Below are 20,411 nucleotides of genomic sequence, written 5' to 3' on the forward strand. Positions count from 1 at the left end.
AGCCAGTGGTCCCTGGGTCATCCCCACTGCTTGCCAGGGGATCTGTGTGGAAGACTAGGGGTGCATCACCTGTCACCAGGCCAGTGCCCCTGGACTGTCCTGGGTGACCTGGGCTCCCCATGAGTTGCCCTTGAGCCTCGTGTTCTGGCCTCACGGTCCCTGTCCTCGGCAGAAGAACCCCACAGTATTTCCATGGTCATTCTGGGGGCAAGCTTACCATGGGGTGATGTGGGTGCACACCCCCTGCTGCCAGGGTTCCCTCCCTGGCCTGTGGAAGCAGGTTCTGTCTGTGGGCCAGGGTGGCAGAGCCAGGCTGGGGAAGTGTTGCTTCTGTGACTTTCACATAGGCCCACCTCTCTGCCCACTGAGCCCTTGGGACCTCCTTATGCCACCCCCTCACATTTCCTCCCCTCAGCTCTGGCAGGGGGAGAGGCAGCCACAGTCCCGATTAGAAGGCGCTGAGGGCTGTGTGGCAGGTGCTGGTGGTCATCTCCCGCTGCAGTGCTGAGCCCTTCGGTGGGTTGGTAGCCTATGGGCTTGTTCCCTGCCGGCTGCTCCTCCAGACCCCCGTAGGTGGGGCCCAAGCAAGGCAGACTGCTCAGACATGGCTCCTACACCTGAGCTGTGAGAGGCTCCTCAGAGTTGGTGACTTGTCCCAGTGCCTAGGACTCAGCCCCTCAACCCCATGACCCCCATGGCTCTTAGGAGCTATGAATTCAGGTCAGCCCGGCTCACACCCACTGCGCACTTTGCAGCAGAGTGGTGTGCAGCTGCCACTGGACACTGAGGCACAGGAGGCCCTCCATGATCCCTCCGTGATCCAGCAAGGCCCTGGGCAAACAGCAAATAAAGCGCACCTCGTGGAACCTGCATCTTCCTGGGGAAGCATAACCACATAGATGATAGGGCATGTCAGAGGGAAAAGACCTTCAGAGGAAACGGAGCAGGCTGCTGGGTGGGGCAAGAGGTCACAGGCACAGACCAGGTGGAGCGAGGAGCGGACGAGGTACCTGGAGGGAGGTGGGGAGAAGAGCAGCGGGAGGCCAGGGCCGTGGGGGAGTCAGGAGCCTGGTCACAGGGGTCCTTGAGTATTGTCACTGAGAGCACTTCGCCTTCCACTCTGAATGAGGCTCGCACGGCCACGGAAAATGGTCCAAACCGCATTTCAGCAAGAGCCTGCAGCTGCTTAGAGAAGGGGCTGTGGATGAGGCAGGGCCAGGCGCTTGGAGCCCCTTTAGGAGGGCCCTGTTGTCACCTAAGAAGGGATGGTGGCTGGGACTGGAGGAGAGAAGCTGGCTGGCGAGAAGCAGTGCTGTGGCTGAGTGTTGAGGGTAAAGCCAGCAGAGCTGCTGTGGGGTGAGGGAGCAGGGCCCTCAGGAAGGACCGCAGGGTGTGGCCTGAACCACTGGAAGGATGGGGCGCCCTTGCTGTCTGACCCCCCTCAGTTCTCACATGCTGGACATGGGCACACAGGTGAGCCCCACGGGTTCGGGCAGGATGCAGGAGGGCCTTCGCCAGGAACAGGTTTTGTGTAGCCATGGGGTGAGCAGAGCTGGGCAGCAAGTAAGCCCTACAGGAGACCAGAGACAATCGAGGTGCCCAGTGGGGTTAGAAAGCGGGAGAGGGCCTGGCCATCAGAGGGTGGTTGCCCACCAGGCCCACCTCAAAGGGCCGATGGAACAGACACTGCACTCTGGGTCCCTGAGTTTACCAAGGAAGGTGGTGGCCCATGAGGGACACACTTTGGTGCCTGCAGTAGAGCTGTTTGAGGGAGATGGGGTGCAGATCCTCATGGCAAGGACACAGGAAAGCTGTGGAGGAGGGGTGCCCAGCCAGAGAGGGAGGGAGTTGGCTCCAACTCCAGTTGAAGGGGGCTGCAAGAGCAGAACACGATGGGGGAGGAGGCATGGTGGGGGAGCAGAGAGGGACACAGGGAGAGGGCAGGTACAGGCAGGTGAGGACAGGTGGGGGCAGGTGGGGCACATGGGGACAGGTAGGGACAGATTGGGGGCAAGTAGGGCCAGATAGGGGTAGGTGGGGTGGGTATGCGGATACAGTGTTCTTGGCCAAGGCCTCAGATTTGGGGCATCATAGAAATCAAGACCCAGAGCAGAAGGAGCTGTTGACTTCTGGAAGCGCTCTGAGGCTTCTCTGAGCCCCTGTGGAGATCACGTGTGGCTCCTTGTGCCGAGCGAAGCAGTGGTGAGGGGCCCTGGAGCTTCCCGCCCTCATCCTTCTGGGGCCTGTGGGCAGGTTCCTGTCCAACTGACCACTGTTCTGCTCCTGACAGCTTGCTCATTTGGGGCCTGGGGAGATGAACAAAAATAGATTCCAGAACTATCTAAAATCAGTTGACAAACTGGTGGCCAGATGGTGCCGGTTCCTATGCACAAGGGGTAAACTATTTTGAATGTGGAGAGGGCTATTTTAAAGTTTGAATTGAAGTGAAAAGCTGTCTCCCCAAAGCAGTATGTGAGTCACATGAAGGAGAAGCCGTGACCAGCCCCTCAGTGTTTGGGAAGGGCTGGCTCTGCAGTGCCAGGCAGCCCAGGCTGAGTGCTACACGAGGGAAGGTTTCCAAGCAGCCACTGAAGGCCAGGCCCGAGTGGGGTCCTGGCTCTGCAGACCCTCCTGAGAGCTTGAGAGGCTCCCCAGACCACACACAGGACAGGCATGGGACCCAGGCCGGCTGACCCCATGCCCTCCCTGCTCACCCACCCATGTTTGGGGACCGGCAAGGTCATTGTCAGGATTAGGATTAGGAACAGCAAAAGTGATTAGAGTTTGTCCTCCTCCCTCCTGGTTAGCTGGGCAAAGATTTCCAGCTCTGAAACATTCTGCGTCTGTCCCATGGGACATCTGTTAGGGTGACAGCAGCAGTTCCCCTTGGAGCTCACACAGCTTGGCCTCAGCACAGTTTCCCCTGGGTGGGCATCCCTCACAGCCCTCTTCACCAGCCTCTGGGAAGGGAGAGTCCCCGGTGGGCAGGCATGGCCTGCCGACTCCCCAGCCTGTTGCTGAGCAGGGCCAGCCCCAGTGCGAGGGGCCACCTTTTCCATCCTGGGCATTTTGGTTCTCACTCTGTTTTGGGGTGGCTTAACAGGCTCCCCACCCTCCCACAGAGATAGAACTGCACTGCCCGCAGGACCCTGCACCTCTTCATCTCAGGGGCCCTCTTGAAAGCACTGGTTGGGGGGCAAGGGGTAGGGCTGGGAGACTGGAACCCTGTTCCCATCCTGAGGACCATCACTCCAACAGGCGACAGAACTAGGGACTCTGCAGGAGTCCTGGGGTTCAGCCCTCTGTTCATCTTGTGAGGATGCCAAAGCCCAGGAGGCTATGGGCCTGCCTCAGGGTGGGCAGCAAGGAAGAGCCTGTGAGGGGCCCAGATGCTGGGCTCCTTGTTCCACCCATTCCCGCCCCTTGTGTGATTTAGGAGCAAGTATAGTGTGGGTAGGGGGCTTGAGGGAGGCCCAAGGGGCGCTGCTCCTGCTTAGGGCTGGGCACGAGCTCTCTGAGGCTTGTGACAGAGCCTCAGAGGAAGTGTGACTGTGTTCAGGGCCTTGGTCAGCCAGGCCCTCCCTGGGCCCCTGGGGAGCTGCCCCCAGCCGGCCCCTCCGCTGGGCCCCAGGCCTAATCCAGCTTAGTGAGCACACAGTTCACAGCCCAGCTCAGCATTTCAGGGGGGCCAGCGCCTGCCTCTCTGTGGCATGGCCAGGATGAAGCCTGGAGAAGGCCAGCATCAGAGGAAACACCGGGAGTTGGGGATGGACACCAGGTAGGCACATGGGGATGGAGGGGGCAGACGGGCTCACAACAGCCCACAGGGTGACCGGGGCAGCTCATCTGCTGCAGATGACCCTCCCAGTGGCAGTGGCAAAGGCCCTGGCCCAGCTACATGGGCCCCTCGATGTTGGGGGACAGCAACCTCCACCCTTCCCTCCTCTTCAGGCAGAAGATCAGAGTGGCCTGATCTTTGTGTACCCAGCCCAGCTACATGTGGCCCAAACGAAGCCCCAGCTGTCCCGGGGATTTGACTTCCTATCCCCTTGCCGCTCCGTACTAGCCTATCCTGCAGTGGCAGCAAAGTAGAGGTCACACACAGCCCGGTTATCACCCAGCTGCCCTGGCTGTGTGAGCACTGTCTTCAGCTGCAGGCCCGAGTGCTGGGAGGCAGGCATGGCTGAGGCCGGGCTGGGTCCTGTTGCTCAGACAGGGTTATTCCCTGACATCCTTGCTAGTGAGCATCTCCAGGAGCCCAGCTCCACTCCAGGAAGGCCACGGGACCCCACACTGCCTCTGCCCTCAAGGGGCACCCAGACAGTGATTTACAAAATAAAAGCAGTGATGGTGCTGATCCCATGCCCTGGGAGACTTGCAGGTGGGGTCCATGGGCCCTACACATACCGCCTAGTGGCCTTGGGCAAGTCCCTTGGCCTCCCTGAGCCTCCATTCCTCCTCACACTATTGAAACGGTTCCCTCAGTGCTTGTGAGAATGCTCCAGACAGCCCTGACCCACGGTGGGTTTGTGTCGTGAGGGAGGTGAGCCGGCATCAGAATGAGCAGATGTGTTCGGGGTTGAGCCGAAGAAGGGGAGGCAGACACGGTGCCTGGTGGGCCACACGTGAGGGCGTGGGGAGGGATGAGGCTGGAGAGGATTTGGGCCAAGACTCTGAGAGGCAGTCAACTGTCCCAGGAAATACAACAAACATTCCATTTGCCCTTGGAAGAGAAAATGGCCATTCTTAAAGTATTCAGAGCTCATGAACTTCAAGGGTAAGAGGTAGGGAGCATAATTCATTTTCATACTATAATCATCTTTCTTTTTTTCTTTTTGCTGTTAGGAAGTCCAGAGGCCTTATGGAGCCCTCTGGCATGAGTTTGTGGGAATTATTTACCATGACCTTTGGCTACTCTTTTATACTGTTGTTTCAGACTCTTCCACAAGTCTGGTTTTAAATACCGTGAGTTATAGGAAAGCAAAGCACCCATCTATGTTAAAACTCATTGACAGCGAGATGATTACAGGAGCTGTAGAGGGTTGGCAGGGAGTGATGGCGGCAGATCCGATGGAACAGTGCTGGGGGAGGGCAAGGGCAGAGGCAAGAGGCCTTGTACAGCTGCCAGGCCAGTCTGTCAGGCCACCCGGCAGGGCACCCAGACCAGGCAGAGCCCAGAAAACCATGAAACATCCATGATGTGTCTCGCCTGTAATAAGGCCCCATGCGAGGCACAGCCCAGGCCTCTGCACCCTCACCCCCATCAGGCAGGCAAGGGGACCATGCCTCAGATGGACATAGGCTGGCTCTGTGGTGAGGGAGCATGACTCTGCAGCCGGATAGACCCAGGTTCCCACTCCGCCTACCCCTTGTTGACCTGGGCACCCGCTTCTTCCTGGCCCTCAGTCTTGGGGGGACAAGAGGACCTGGCAAGGAGCTTCCCTGAAGCAGTGTGCCTGGTGCCCAGCGCCTGCCCAGGGAGATGAGGGTGCTCCCCCTCTGCCAGTGCCAGGGCTCTTCGGGGAGTTTCTGATGTGTGCTGTGCACCCAGCTCAGCAGGGCCTGTGAGCTGCCTGGGCCAGTGGCAGAGTCGGCCAGTGGCAGAGTCGACCAGTGCCCTCCCCGTGTTAAGACCCCTTCTTCAGTCAGCCAACAGGTGGCAGGAACCGAGACTAACTTGACTGGATGCTGGGGCCAGGCTTAAGGCTACAGGAAAGCAAGAATGACATGGGACGCAGCTCTCTCAGGAGCAGCAGCTCAGCATAGACCCAGCTCTGGGGTCTGAGTCTGGGTCTACTGCTTCCTGCCATGTGACCTCAGAGCCTCAGTCTCACCTACCATGGAATGGGGTGGGGGTCTCTGCCACTCATCTCACAGGACTCCTGTGAGGGTCTGGAATGTTCCTGAGGCACCCAGAGGGATACTCTGCTCCCCCACCGCTACCACTTCTTACACCCTTTGGTGCAGACCCAGCAAAGAGGTGCCATCTACTCTGGCCCTGGGATGGGTGGTTGCTGTGTCTGCTGTCAGGGGTCCTACCCTGAGGCCTGCAGTAGTGAAGGAGGGCAGGGACTGAGGACAAGGCTGGAGGCCACTGTAGGACCTAGGGCAGTGAAGGCTTGGCTCCAGGTCACAAGCCAGGGAGCAGTCTCAGGTCCACATTAGGGGGGGTCCCCAAATGGCTTAGCAGTCAGTGACCACAGCTCCACACCGGCAAGTGAGCCTTACAGATCCATAATTAGCAAATTCAAAATAGGCCAGACCCACAGCTGCCCTGGATGCAGCATCTCCCCTCCCCAGAGCCTGTTAGGTGCCCAAGGAGATTGCTTTTCTTCCCCGAGGAGGTCTCTCTCCCACCCCAGCCTGTGCCAGGACACCTGTCAGTGTAAATCTCTGCCCCCCTTCTGGAGAAGCGAGTTACAGTGGCTCAGGTATGGCCAGGCAGGCACCAGCACCCAGACCTTTTTGTGGAGGGTGGGAGGTCCCCGAACCTGAGATGGAGTGAACACACCTCCTCCCCAAGGCCTTGTTGGGGAGCTGCTGGGAACTGAGCCTCAGTTTGCTCATCTGTCAAATGGGGATGATCCCACTCCTCCTACCTCAAGGATTTTGCTGAGTGAGCTGAGACGGGGCCTTGAGTGCAGGGTCTGTTGGACATTACTGTTTGTCTCACAGACAGGACAGGGCTCAGAGAGCTAGAGTGGCTTGTGCAGGATCCCAGGCCTTCCCACTCCTGATAATGTGCCCTTTTCCACTGTGCTTTGCTGGTTTCCTTGGGCCTCCATTTCCACATCTTCAGCATGGGGGTGGGGGAGGCCTTGCATGGGTGCTGGGGGGTGAGATGAGATGATGGCAGGAAGGCGTCCGGAGGAGGGCTTGTTAAAGGAGTGACGTGCCTGGGGCCAGCTGACCAGCCTGCCCTCTCAAGTCCCAGGCTGGGGGCCCTTTCCACTAGGGCAGGCTGGCCCCCAAGGCTTGGCTCTCCTTGTGGGGTGCGAGAGCCAGCCGAGCCCAGGCGAGTGCCCTGACGCAGAGCCATGAGGAGCTCACCCCCTCTGCAAGGTGCTGGTCCAGCCCTGCTCTCCTGAGGAGGCCCAGTACACCGACCCCCCGGCAGAGCGTTCACTCATCCAGCAAACGTTCTGGAGCAGCTGCCGAGTTTGGGGGATTCGGTGGGATGAAGAGCAACAGGCACAGTTGCTAGAGAAGCTACTTTGTCCATATGAGATGCAGTGGAGGCGAGAGGGCTGAGGAGTTAGCGGGCAGGCGAAGGCATGAGCATCGGGGGCGGCCCCCGACGGTGCCTCTTGAGTGCTCCTTCCCAGGATTCTCCACATCACCTCCCTGGTTCCCCATGACATAGTGCTGCGTTGTCCCTGAGTCACAGGTGAGGGGCCGTGTGCCTCTCCCTCCAGGAAAGCAGGTCTCTAACACGTGGGGTCAGACAAAGTGTGGGGAGGGAGTGTTGGGGAGTAGCAGCCAGAGACCAACGATGCAGGTTGGGCTGGAGAAACGTGTCCCTTCCTACTGCATTAAAAGAGTCCAGAAAGGGCAAATCCAGAGGTCCCTGCTTGGACCTTGCTGCCCTCCAGGGACAGCTGAGGCCTGGGCCCTCCTCTCCACTGTGATGACAGGGGCAGAACGACCAACCCCTGCTGCATAAGAGTGTGGTGGAACCACCTATGGACCTGGGAAGCTGAAAAGAATCTGGATGTCATAGTAGACCACAAGTTTGAAGGGGGAACCTTAAAAGCAGAGTTTTGTGACACAGACTTTGAGGTAGCTTGGTGGAAAGTTCTAGTCCCAGTTCCTCTGCCAGACAAGACCATTTACCTCTCTGAGCCGGGCAATATAGTAGGATGTGGCTTTCCTTCCTTCTGTGCCAAAGCCAGGGACTGGCTTGAGCTGGTAGAAGTGCCTTGGGTTCCAGTAGGGACGGGGTCATGACAAACCTCAGGTCCAGCCCACAGTGAGGATGCGGCAGCAGGTTTGGTGCTCTCAAGTGGCATCCTGACTATGGGACACTGACCACGGCAGATGCTAGTACCTCGGCTGGCTGTGAGAAAGCAGGGTCCTCATGTCCCCACAGAAGCCAAAGGGGGCAGCAAAGGTGTTTCTGATGACTCCAGGGAAGTGGGGGGTAGGAGAGACAGCTCCCCCCCCAGGGCCTTCCTCACTGCTCCGAAAGTGGCAGGCAGGGTGTGGAGTGTGGAGACAGGCCCCTGTCCCGGGTGCCATGCTCACATGCCACACCTCGCTCCCTAGGCCTGCAGGGACTTCCTGGAACTAGCAGAGACACACAGCCGAAAATGGCAGCGTGCACTGCAGTATGAGCAAGAGCAGCGCATCCACTTGGAGGAGACCATCGAGCAGCTAGCCAAGCAGCACAACAGCCTCGAGCGGGCCTTCCGCAGCGCCCCTGGCCGGGCCAGCAACCCCACCAAGAGCTTCAGCGAAGGTGAGTCGGGCAGAGCTGCCAGGCCCACCTGGGTCCCTTGCTCCAGGCCGCTCAGCCTCTGTCCATCTGACTGACGCTCCATCCACTCCACCCTCAGCCTCCCCTCTGCCAGCTGGCTCTGCTTACACAGTCCCCCAGTACACATAACCCTTAACGTGCCCACATTTGGGCTGGTCTTGGCCAACTCTGGCCTGCCCCTGTGGCTTTGTATTTCTCATGCCCACCACCGACGGGCAACAGTCTCCCTGTATCTAGGTTCCAATCCTCAAAAGAAAAGTTCAGTGAGCCCAGCTGTTCCCTCTTTGGCAGGGCTGCCCAGGTGCCAGATGGCAGGCCACCTAACCTTGGGTTAGGGATCATGGGTCCCCTCAGAAGGGGGTCCGTCGGAAAGGGAAGCTGGGTCGCAGATAGACTGACCAGCATGTTGAGAGATCCGGGAAGGCTTCCAGAAGGAGGGAGGCCTCTGAGCCAGAGCAGTGAAAGGAAAGTGCGTTCCAGAAAGGGAGCAAGGGCAGTGACAGCCAGCTCAATCTGGACCAGGTGACTGAAGTGGGGAGTTCCTGCAGAGGGGGCAGTAGGGTCAAAGGTGGGGCGGCCATTTGGGCTCTGGACTTCCTGAAGCAGGCCAGTTTTTTGAAGTCACAAACTGAGGCAGCAGCTTTGCTTGTCTCTCTAGGAAGCTTTTTGACTCCCAAAGGAGAGGACAGTGAGGAAGATGAAGATACAGAGTACTTCGATGCCATGGAAGACTCCACATCCTTCATCACGGTGATCACCGAGGCCAAGGAGGACAGGTGGGTTCCCTGGGCGGGGTTGGCCGCTCTGGAAGGAACTCTCTCCATCCCTGCCTTGTTCTTCTCATGCTCCATCTGCTCTTCTCTGTACTTGGGGTTTTCTTTAAATCTTGCTCCAGATGGCATTTTTGCTTAGCTTGGTTCTCTTCTTCCTTAAATAAAAAATGCCCAAATAGAGTTTGTATCAGGATTTAATTTTAAATGGAGATGGAGAACAGGGCATTGGCTGGATCCAGGTCCAGAGGGGGGTGGAGGGGAAGAGTGACTGGGGCCCAAGGGCTGAGGCCCAGAAGGCTGGGGCTTGCTCATTCTTGCCTCAGAGCTGCACAGGGTCCCGACCACTCCCCCCACCATGTCAGCATTCCAGAACAGACAAGAGATGCCGGAAGTCTCTTTTATTTTCCATTTCCAAGCCTTTGTTTCATTTTTCGTAACTGCCTGCTCTTTCAGGATGTTTCTAAACACACATTAGATCACACAGTAGTGACCAGGACATTGACCAGAACTGAGAGTCATGTTGTCAGACTCTCTGGGACCCTGAGGAGGTGCCTGTGGGTGTGGACCATGTTGGTGCACAACATGTGCTGAGGGAAGAGCGTGGGACAGGTGGGCGGGCTGGGCTCCACCCATGCCGGGCTGTGATCAGAGGGCAGCGTGCCGGGGCTTGAATATAGATTTAATATAATTGGGAGTCCTGTCCTCACTGGGGTCTTTTATTCTCATCAAATTGCTTAAAGTCCTAACAATAGAAGGGTTAGCGAGTATGGCAGCATTGGGGGACACAGAGGGGGCCATTGAGCTGCACAGTTGTCTGGGGCCCCTGCCATTCCCTGAGGAGGAGCCGCTGCTCCGAGCCTGGGGAACAGCGACCTAACTGACCACAGCCTTTGCCGCCCACTGCCGCCTTCGCCCACGAAGCATGTCAGAGTCACAAAGCCGCCCGTGCTGACCCACGCACGTGTGCCTCAGGCGGGGCGCTCAGCCCATCCTGGATGAGGAACTGCAAGTGCCCCCGTGGCCTCTCTCCCCATGTCTGTCCCGCTGCCCACCGCACTGCACGCTGCCTTCCACAGGCCCCTGGAGCCAATGTCTTCTGCCTGTGTGTCCCCTTGTCTGCAGCACCCTGTCCCCCTTCCCCACAATGACCCTGGTGAATCCTTCCCATCCCGAGGCCCTGACTACCGAGAGCCCGTCCCGCACCCTACCCGACCCAGGTCACCCTTCCTTGGGGCTCCCTCAGAGCCCCTGCTGCTTTGGCTCACCATTTCTACCACAGGTATTCATCCAACCCACTTCCTGCCCTTCTGGAACCCCTTCTGGTCTAGTGTGGGAGTCAGACCAGCAGACAGTGAGGACACAGGAGCTCCAAGGTGCTCCAGGAGGCTCTCCCAGAGGAGGTCCCTGCCTCCTCAGCCTCATCTGGGTCCTGGGGCAGCCAGTACCCCAGAGGGTCTGTGTGGAGGGACCTCAGGTGAGGCTTTTGCTGAGCACCTGCTGCCACAGGGCAGCAGTGGGTAAGAGCCTCTCCACATCACTGCCCTGGGTCCCTCAGCCCTACTTGAGTGTCCTGAATTGGAGACAGCCCTTTAGAGGAGCAGCCTTGGGGTGGGCTGCCCTCTAACCTCACTGAGGGGTCTGGATAGAAGGTGGCCAGGTCCTGAGGAGGCCTCAGGATTTGTAAATAACTTGCCTCCCCTTTTGTGTTTCCTGCAGAAAAGCTGAGGGTGGGACCACAGGCTCTGTGGAGTGGACCTCAACAGACAATGTGAGTGAGGGGGGAGCACCCTGAGGGTGGCTGAGAGGGGAGGCCAGCTTGAGCTCAGGGCCCCCAGGGCGAGCTTTGTGCCCTGGTGCCTTTGGGTCCCTGGTCTGCCTTCATCTGACAGTTCAGGCAGAGTCAGGCTGCCCCTCCCACCAGCAATGTGCCAGTGGCCTGCTGGGTCCCCAGACTCTGATGCGTCAGAGGTGAGGGCAAGGTCTGGAGGGCCGAGGGGGCGCTCTGGACTCCACTGACAGACACACTCTCCTTCTCCACCAGGTGCTAGACAACACCTCACTTGTGCCCAAGGGCCCCCCAAAAGTCAAGAGGCGTGTCCGCATCCCTGACAAGCCCAACTACAGCCTTAATCTCTGGAGCATCATGAAGAACTGCATTGGCCGGGAGCTCTCCAAGATCCCCATGCCGGTAGGGGGCTCGGACAGGGCAGCCTCAGTGGGTCCCGAGGGGCTGTTTTCCTGGGTGTGAATGAGAAGTAATGGCCTGTGTAAAGTACAAGCCGCCCAGGGTGTCATTCTCATGACACCTGAGCAGCATTCACGAATTACTGAATCATGTTCATCGGCATTGCTGAAGGCCCCCCAAGAGCAGAGGTCTCAGGCTCTGAGGGAAGGAGCCTGAGAGGGGCTCTGTGTTGATCAGAGGTGTGGGGGCCCCCGGGGCAGCTCTGCATCTGACAGGGCCTCACAACGTCCCGGCTGTCCCGACTTCATGGGGCTGTGTGTGCACACAGGCAGGCCCTCCTCTGTGCCGGAAGCTGTTCCTGGTGCCCACCCCAGTGAGGTCACACGGCGGGAGAGGGCAGGACTGTTATCCCCGTCCCACCAGGCCACGATGGCATCTCCATGGAGGAAGAGCTTGCAGGTTCCAGGCCGGACTTGGTTTTGCTGTGTGACCCAAAATGAGTCCCTTCACATCCCTGGCCTCTGTGTCCACATCTGCAAAGTGGGGAGAATAATAGCACCCGCTTCACAGTGTCTGGAGGGTGAAATGAGAGAACACAGGGAAGACCCTGTGGCTGGCTCAGGGTCACAGCCCAGCATCACAGGGAACAAGTGCCCCTGCCCTGTCTGAGGCCGAGATGGGGGCCCCTCCCCAGGAGCTCTCGAGAGAAAACTTGCATAATAGCTCAGAATATGAGGAAGACCCACTTCATCCATCCATTCATTCATTTATTCACTCATTCACTGACTGATTCCTATGATTCAGTGCTGAACAAGTCAGAAACCCTGGCCTTCATGGTGCTTACGTCCTAGGAGGGGAGACTGACAGGAAACGTAATGACACTGTACAAGAGACAGCAGGTCGGAAAGTGGTGAGGGCTAGAGAAAACTGAGGCAGGAGGGGCTAGGGAGGCGAGCGAGTGGAGCTGCGTCTTAGACAAGGTCAGCAGAGGAACCTCACTAAGCAGCAACACCCCCGAACATCTGAGTAAAGCAGGGTGCTTGTGACCTCAGGTCTGCGCCAGGAGCGGCAGTCTCAGCTGGGCCTGGCAGGTGGGCGGCCTGCACAGACGCCCAGCCTGACCACCACCCGCCGGCCCACAGGTCAACTTTAACGAGCCCCTGTCCATGCTCCAGCGGCTGACGGAGGACCTGGAGTACCACCACCTGCTGGACAAGGCGGTGCACTGCACCAGCTCGGTGGAGCAGATGTGCCTGGTGGCCGCCTTCTCCGTGTCCTCCTACTCCACCACCGTGCACCGCATCGCCAAGCCCTTCAACCCCATGCTGGGGGAGACCTTTGAGCTCGACCGCCTCGATGACATGGGCCTGCGCTCTCTCTGCGAGCAGGTGAGGCCCGCTCACACTCTGGTCCAGCTGCTTCTGCCAGGCCCGGGGTCAGAGCAGGATGAATGGGATGCGGCCTCTGACCTTGACATGCCAGGGCGTCACCAAGCCAAGGTCCAGTCAGGCAGCTGGGCATCCTGCAGCAGGGGCAGGTCCAGGGACACGCTTTCCCAGCAGGCCTCCCGGAGACGGTGAGGGCCACCGTGGGAGGAGAGCTTGGAGAGGAGAGAGTCGAGTCTCTGTCCGTTTCTGAGGACAGTGTGCAGGGAAGGGGAGGACTCGTCTCCAAGCAAGGAACCATGGAGCAGAGATGGAGGGACATTGGCAGGACACTGTCAGGGAGTCCAGGTGGGCCGGACCATTGGGTCACAACTGAGCCAGGAGGCAGCAGATGGGGAGGAGTCTGCGCATGCGGGGCCCTGGTCAGTCCCAGCAGAGGGCTGGAGTGTGAGGAGCTCCAGGGATCAGCACACCTGGGGCATGGAGTGGCTCACCTCCATCCTCTCCACGCCTTCCCCAAACTGACACTCTGTGTCTGACACTTATTCTCTGCCCCAGTAGGGCAGAGCCAAAACTGGGCCCCAGGGGCTGGGAGCGTCAGCAGCGGCTTCTCAACCCTAAGCCTTGGAGGCCTTGTCTGAAGAGAGGCAATTCTGTTGGTGCCTTACCGGGTGCTGGGAGGAACCAGGAGGGTGCCACAAAAACGTGCCAGGATAGAGCTTCTAGGGCGTGTGTGCCAGGCGCTGCTCTGGGCCCTGAGGTTGAGCTCAGAAAGCAGACAGTTCACAGATTTGGTGGCTAGTTTAAAGGGCGTGCTCTGTCTGCTGTGTGGACCCAGAGGAGGCAGCTATGGTGGCTGGACCAGGGAGAGGTGGAAGGTCAGAGCACGGGCATGTTTAGAAAGTAGAACCAACGGGTTTGCTGATGTTCTGGATGTTGGGGAAGAGAGTAGGAGGGAGGGAGGCAGAGGAAGGCGTCAAGGATGACCCCAGGGTTCTTGGCTTGAATTATGAGTGAATGAATTTCTTCGTTCAACAGAGCTGATCAAGTGCACACAACGTGCCAGGTGCTGTTCAGGCGTTGTGGGTACAGCTAGCTGGGAAGTGAGCAGATGGGGTGCCTGTTCTCACAGGGTGGTGGGGGCAGATACTATACTGTATATGTCAGATGGTTCTGGCTCTTTTAGAAGGTGATTGGTCAAGAAGTGATGCAGAGAGTGAGGGAGAAAGGAGCCAAGGCCGGAGAGGAACCAGGGTGGGCAGCTAGGGCAGCTGGAAGACTCCACGTGGGAGGCCATCAGGGCAGGGCAGAGGGGCTTGGCACTCTGACTTGTTTTATGGGGATCCCTCTGGCTGTAGTCGGGAGAATGGAGCACAGGACCTGAGGGTGGAGCAAGGAGGCAGGTGGAGGCCTTTGCACCCATCCAGTGTGGGGGTGGGGGAAGGGGTGGGCTCCCGATGCATTTGGAAGGAAGAACAGACAGGATTTGCTAAGGATTAGATGAGGAACATGAGAAAGAGGGGGCAGGGATGACTCCAAAGCATTTGGTGTGAGCAGCTGGAAAGACTGGATCATCTACCTGGGAAGGAAGCCATGGCACAGAGTCCAGGGCCAGCCCCTGAGGGTCACATCCCTAAGTTTGCCGGAGGCGGGGAGGCTCCAGTGGGCGTGTGGGGGCCCTGGCCATAGGTGACGGGTAGGTTCAGGACAGCTCACTCAGCATTGTACAGAAGCCATTGGCGGGTTTGGCCTGTGCTTCTGAAATGTAAGAAGCAAGTGGGGGTGCCACTTACAGAGATGGGAGACAAGAAGAGATGCAGGCGGGGCGTCAGGAGCTCTGGTCAGTCTGAGAAGCCGTCCGAGTAGAAGTGTCCAGTGGGCAGCTGGAATGCACGCCTGGAGTTCAGGGGAGAAGCTAGGGCAGGGGGCTGAACGAGGCCATGAGATGGTGACGAGGTGCCCTAGGGAGTGAGGAGGCTGGGGAGAAGCTGAGCCCTAGTACCCTGCAACCAAAGGAGCAGTGGAAATAAGGAAGAACAGACAAGGAAAGCTGATAAGGTAGGCGGGCAGTGTCCTGGCAGGTGAGACAGCAGTCAGGGGTGCCCAGTGCTGCGAGAGGAAGGCTGGAGGCCCCGGCGTGGGTGCGCAGAGCTTGCTACACCGCCATCCAGGTCCAACATTGATCTGGACTCCCAACCCTGCCCTTCGGTTAAGATGGCTTCCCCAGTCTGGGCCTCCTCCGTGTAACATGGCTCAGTAACACGCCCCTTGGCAGGCATGTGGGGAGGTTAACTAGAAATTGGGCACGGAAGCCCTCGGTGGAGAATAACACCCTCACTTTGTTAGTCCTCAGTGCAGCCTGTCACTGGTACATCCTTCAGGCACACGCTGTCATCATCTCCATTTCAGAGACTGAGAGCCAGGTGCAGAGATGCCCCGGCCCTCGGCTTATGCCCATAGCAGGCTGCGGCTGGCCCAGGACCACTGCCCAGGTTGCTCCCACTGCCGTGCCCTTGCTCTTCTGCTCAGAGCCCTGTCCTTCCTGTGGACCTGCCTTGAGTCTGGGACCCCCAGAGGAGCAGCCAGGGCTGCTCCTAGGGCCATGGAGCCATGCATACTGGCACGGGGTAGGCTCTGCCCCCAGCTGGTTGGGAGGCAGGCCTGCGCCCATGTCCAGCAGACACTTATGTCCTGTGGGTCTGCTCTCAGGTGAGCCACCACCCACCATCAGCTGCGCACCACGTGTTCTCCAAGCACGGCTGGAGCCTCTGGCAGGAGATCACCATCTCCAGCAAGTTCCGGGGGAAATACCTCTCCATCATGCCACTAGGTGAGCTGGGGCCTTGAGCCCTCCCAGGGTAGAAAGACATTCTGGAGGAGGCAGAGGGTTTTGCCAATCCGGAAGCCAGCTTGGGGCCTCCAGGAGTGACGTTAGTCTCCCTGCAGGCCTGCTCCCCTCTCCCCCACAGGCTTCCGGGCCACCTCCCTGGCCTGTGCCCTGCCCTCAGTCTGCATGAAAACCAGGGTCCTGTTCTCAGGACCCTAGGCCTGTGGGTAGACTGGCTGGGGCCCAGCATGGCAGGCCATGACCTCTGACCCTTTATCTGGCCTCCAGGTGCCATCCACTTAGAATTCCAGGCCAGTGGGAATCACTACGTGTGGAGGAAGAGCACTTCGACAGTGCATAACATCATCGTGGGCAAGCTCTGGATCGACCAGGTCAGGGGCGCCCTCAGGGACGGGCATATGACCCAGGGATTGGCCACTGACCACCCCTCTCCCTCCCTAGACAGGGGACATTGAGATTGTGAACCATAAGACCAAGGACCAGTGCCAGCTGAAGTTCTTGCCCTATAGCTACTTCTCCAAAGAGGTACACCGGAAGGTAAGCAAGGCCACCTCTCAGAGCCTCGAGGGGCCTGTTGCTGGGCGTGTGCCTACGCTAGTCCTACCAATGTCCACAGGTGTCGGGAGTGGTGAGTGACAGCCAGGGCAAGGCCCAATATGTGCTGTCAGGCTCGTGGGATGAACAGATGGAGTGCGCCAAGATCGTGCAAAGCAGCCCCAGCAGCCCCAGCTCCGACGGGAAGCAGAAGACAGTGTACCAGACGCTGCCAGCCAAGCTGCTGTGGAAGAAGTACCCGCTGCCGTGAGTGGGCTGTGGGGCGGGCGGAGAGCAGGCAGGGCGAGGGAGAGAAGGAGGCAAGTGGACAGTGGATACGCAGGGGGCCCTGCCCGGCCAGACAAGAAGCAAGTGGCAGGCACAGCGGGTTGCGAGGGTTTAGTCCACATGTGGGCAGAGAACAGTGTTATGTGGCTGACATCCCACTGTGGAAGCCAGGCAGCCAGCTGTAAATAAGGGGACGTTATCAGGTGGTAGCAAGTCCTATGCAGAGACTTTAAACAGGCTGATTGGACAGAGTCCCTGCACGGTCCCAGGAATAACCACCAAACATGAAATAGAAACAAAAAAGTATAAAAAGTAGCACAGCAGATTTCAAAGAGAGCGAAATAGAAAATTCTACAAAGGGAAAATCAAATAACTGAAATTGAGAACTCCCTGGGAAGCTTTCATAGAGATAATCCATCAACTGAATATAGATCAGAAGAAGTAATCAAAAACTACAGATAAAGAGACAAAACCTGGAAAAGACGAGAAGCTGGTGGGAGAAGGCTTCCCACCTAGTGACCCAGGGTGAGTCCCGGAGCAGCGTCGCCGGCAGCCGGCGGCCAGTGATAGTGCAGGATCTCGGCGAGGTCCCCGGGTATCCGTGCTCACGTCAAGTTTGAAGCGGGCTCTAGCCTGCTTCTAGTCAGAGTCCAGAAGGAAAGAGACCATATCTGAAGAGAATACAGCAGAGGATTTCCCACACCTAAATCTATACAGTGAAACTGTTGAAACGAAATCAAAGAGAAAATATTAAGCAGCCAGATTTTACAAAGACATGGCTTTCCCCGGAACAGCAGACTGCCAGCTGCCTCCTCCTCAGCAATAACGGGAGCTTGAAGACAGTCACACGAGCTCTCCCACGTGTGGGAAGACTGACTGCCGGCCTAGAATTATCCACCCAGGGGGAACGTCTTTACAGAGTGAAGTTGACACAGACATTTTCAGACAAATAAACACATTTTGCCACAAGCAGACCTGCACTGAAGGATATACTTCCAGTAGAAGGAAACTGATCCCAGATGGAAGATCTGACATGTACGAATGAATGAAGAACAAAAACTTCTGTGAACCTAAATGAGCATTGAATAAACAAGAATAATTTTTGCTTGGGGGCTTTAAAATCTAAACATAAAGGTAAAATACAGCTGCACGATCATGTAAGTCAGAGGGATAAATTGATGGAAACGTCTCGAAGGCCCTCATGCTACCCAAGAGGAGGGTCAAGATGCACATTAACTTTGGACTGTATCATGTATGTGTATTGTGTTCCTAGAGTAACCACTAAAATAATGTTTAATTGGAATCCCAAAAGGAAAGGAAAGAAAGAAAAATGGAGAGGAGAGAGAAATAGTCAAAGAAATAATGGAGATAAATTTCCCAGAATAAAAATAAAAAGATGAAAAACCTCAGATTGAAAGGGCCTGCAGAGTGCCAAAGGCAAGAGATAAAGAAAAACGTTCGCCCAGATCACGCTATAGTGGAAATTAAGAATACCAAAGAGAAAATTCTAATGGTTGTCAGAGAGGAGTGAAAGAAGATTTCAGTCAAGGATGAAGAATCAGATTGATGTCAGATATTTCAACAGACAACACTGAAGTAATATTTTCAAAGTAACGATGAAAATGAAATTAGAGGTAATATTTTATATCCAGCCAAGCTATCATTCAAATATGAGGGCATGATAAAAAAAAGTCCTCGTGCATACAGCCTCAGGAGGTTTGGCACACAAAACCCACAATGAAAATGGTATTGGACATAGTAGTACTTTAAAAGGGGGAGAAAAAAATCCGGAAGGTGCTGCAATAGATACATGAAGTAAAAGTTGGTATTGTTTTTTTTTTAACAATTACTAAGACCAAAGGAAAAGAGAAAATATTCCCATAATAACCCAGAATTAAAAGTGCAGATAATGTTAACATGATGGGTTTTAGGGAAGCAGAGAAGGACACCGAGGGATGTGAAGGAATGCTAGTTCTTATTAGAGGGAAGAGACAGATATAGGATTTTAAAAATAATAGGAAAAGATTAAGTAGAAAAAGTAGAACAAATTAAAACAATAAATTAACACAGCAGATATAGGTCCACATAATAAATATAAATACATGAAACTCACCAGCTAAAAAGCAAAATACTGACTGACTGGATTTGTTAAAATCCAGATACATGCACCTTCTAAGAGAGATCCAAAACAAAGATGTGCCAAGGTTGGAAGTAAAAGACATATCATGAGGGGGCTGGCCCCGTGGCCGAGTGGTTAAGTTCGCATGCTCCGCTGCAGGCGGCCCAGTGTTTTGTTGGTTCGAATCCTGGGTGCGGACATGGCACTGCTCATCGGACCACGCTGAGACAGTGTCCCACATACCACAACTACAAGGACCCACAACGAAGAATATCCAACTATGTACTGGGGGGCTTTGGGGAGAAAAAGGAAAAAAATAAAATCTTTAAAAAAAAAAAAAAAAAGACACATCATGAAAATACCAACCAAACAAGCTGTAATGGCTATATTAGTATCAGGTAAAACAGACGTTTTTATTAGAGATAGTTCTCTTCTTCCAGAAGCTATAATAGTTTCAAACATTATGCACATAATGAAACAGCCTCAAAATATACAAAGCACATATTGATAGTAAAGAGAGAGATTGACAAATCTATCAGCATAGTGGGAAACTGAGAGATTTCAGTACCCCCCTCTCACTTAATGATAGGTCAAAGAGGGGGACGGGGGGCACAGCAAGGATATGAAGGAGACGAAAACCATGCAGGCTACACCCATACTTATGGTGGCAACAATCAGAGAACATACTTTTACTCAAGGATACATGGAATGCATGTAAAATCAGTTGTGTACTCAACCCTAAAGAAAGCCTCAGCAGATTTACAGAGGGTAGCATACAGACCACAGTCTAGGATAAGACAGTTAGAAGTTATGAACAAGATGACAAAAAGTCCCCAGATATTTGGAAAAAATTTTAAGTTGCTAAATAACTCATGGGTAAAATAATAAATTAGAATAGAAAAGTAAAAATACCTAGAACTGAATGATAATGGAAAGGTATCAAAACTGACTGGACAGGGGCCAGCCCTGTGGCCCAGTGGTTGGGTTTGCACACTCCGCTTTGGCGCCCCAGGGTTTCGCCAGTTGAGATTCTGGGCGCAGACCTGGCACCACTCATCAGGCCATGCTGAGGCATCGTCACATAGCTCCACCAGAAGGACCTACAACTAGAATATACAACTATGCACTGGGGGCCTTTGGGGAGAAGGAAAAAAAAAACTGACTGGATGTAACAAAGGCAATGCTTCAAAGGAAATGTATTGCCTTAAATAGGTAGATAAGCTCATTAATTTTGAGGCTTTTTCTTTTCTGAGTTTCCCTTCTAAGAAATTAGAGCAAGTTTAACATATAAACCCAAAGAAAGAAGAAAATATACTTTAAAAATAAGACCAGAGATTAATAAAATAGAAAAAAGTAAAATAAAGAAGGTTAAGAAGCTGAAAGTTGATTTTTTGAGGAAAAAAATCTGACAGGAAACTATTGGCAAGACTGATCAAGAGAGAATATAGAAATAAATATTAATGAAAAGAATTTCATATGACATATAAAGTATAAAGAGATATTAAAATTCAGATAGGAAGGACAAATTCTTAGAAAAATATAACTTATAAGAACTGAGTCTAGAAGAGATAAAAAGCATGAATAGTCCTATAATAATTAAATAAACTGAAGCAGTAGTTTAAAAATTTCCACAAGGAAAACATAAAGCCCAGATAATTTTATAAGTGAATTCTCCAAATGTTCAAGAAATATATTATCCTAATTTTATATAAAATCTCCCAGACCACAGAAGAAGAAGAAATACTCTCCTCTCTTAGTACTTCAAGGCCAGGATAATCCTGATACCTAACTAGGCTAAAACAA

The 20,411-nt window shown here is 55.1% G+C and overlaps 1 protein-coding gene across 5 annotated transcripts in view; it reads left to right on the forward strand.

Moving 5' to 3' along the window:
- OSBP2 (oxysterol binding protein 2) overlaps positions 1-20,411 on the forward strand; it is a 183,734-nt gene that overhangs the window by 157,060 nt on the left and 6,263 nt on the right. For all 5 annotated transcript variants that reach the window (XM_070516393.1, XM_070516391.1, XM_070516392.1 and 2 more), the window contains 9 exons: positions 8,266-8,458; positions 9,135-9,252; positions 10,966-11,017; positions 11,291-11,437; positions 12,577-12,822; positions 15,529-15,649; positions 15,935-16,038; positions 16,109-16,204; positions 16,284-16,468. In XM_070516393.1, coding sequence (XP_070372494.1) covers positions 8,266-8,458; positions 9,135-9,252; positions 10,966-11,017; positions 11,291-11,437; positions 12,577-12,822; positions 15,529-15,649; positions 15,935-16,038; positions 16,109-16,204; positions 16,284-16,468 — 1,262 coding nt within the window. The remainder of the gene's footprint in view (positions 1-8,265; positions 8,459-9,134; positions 9,253-10,965; positions 11,018-11,290; positions 11,438-12,576; positions 12,823-15,528; positions 15,650-15,934; positions 16,039-16,108; positions 16,205-16,283; positions 16,469-20,411) is intronic.

The sequence above is a fragment of the Equus asinus genome, chromosome 8, assembly GCF_041296235.1.
Source record: "Equus asinus isolate D_3611 breed Donkey chromosome 8, EquAss-T2T_v2, whole genome shotgun sequence".
NCBI lineage: Eukaryota > Metazoa > Chordata > Mammalia > Perissodactyla > Equidae > Equus > Equus asinus.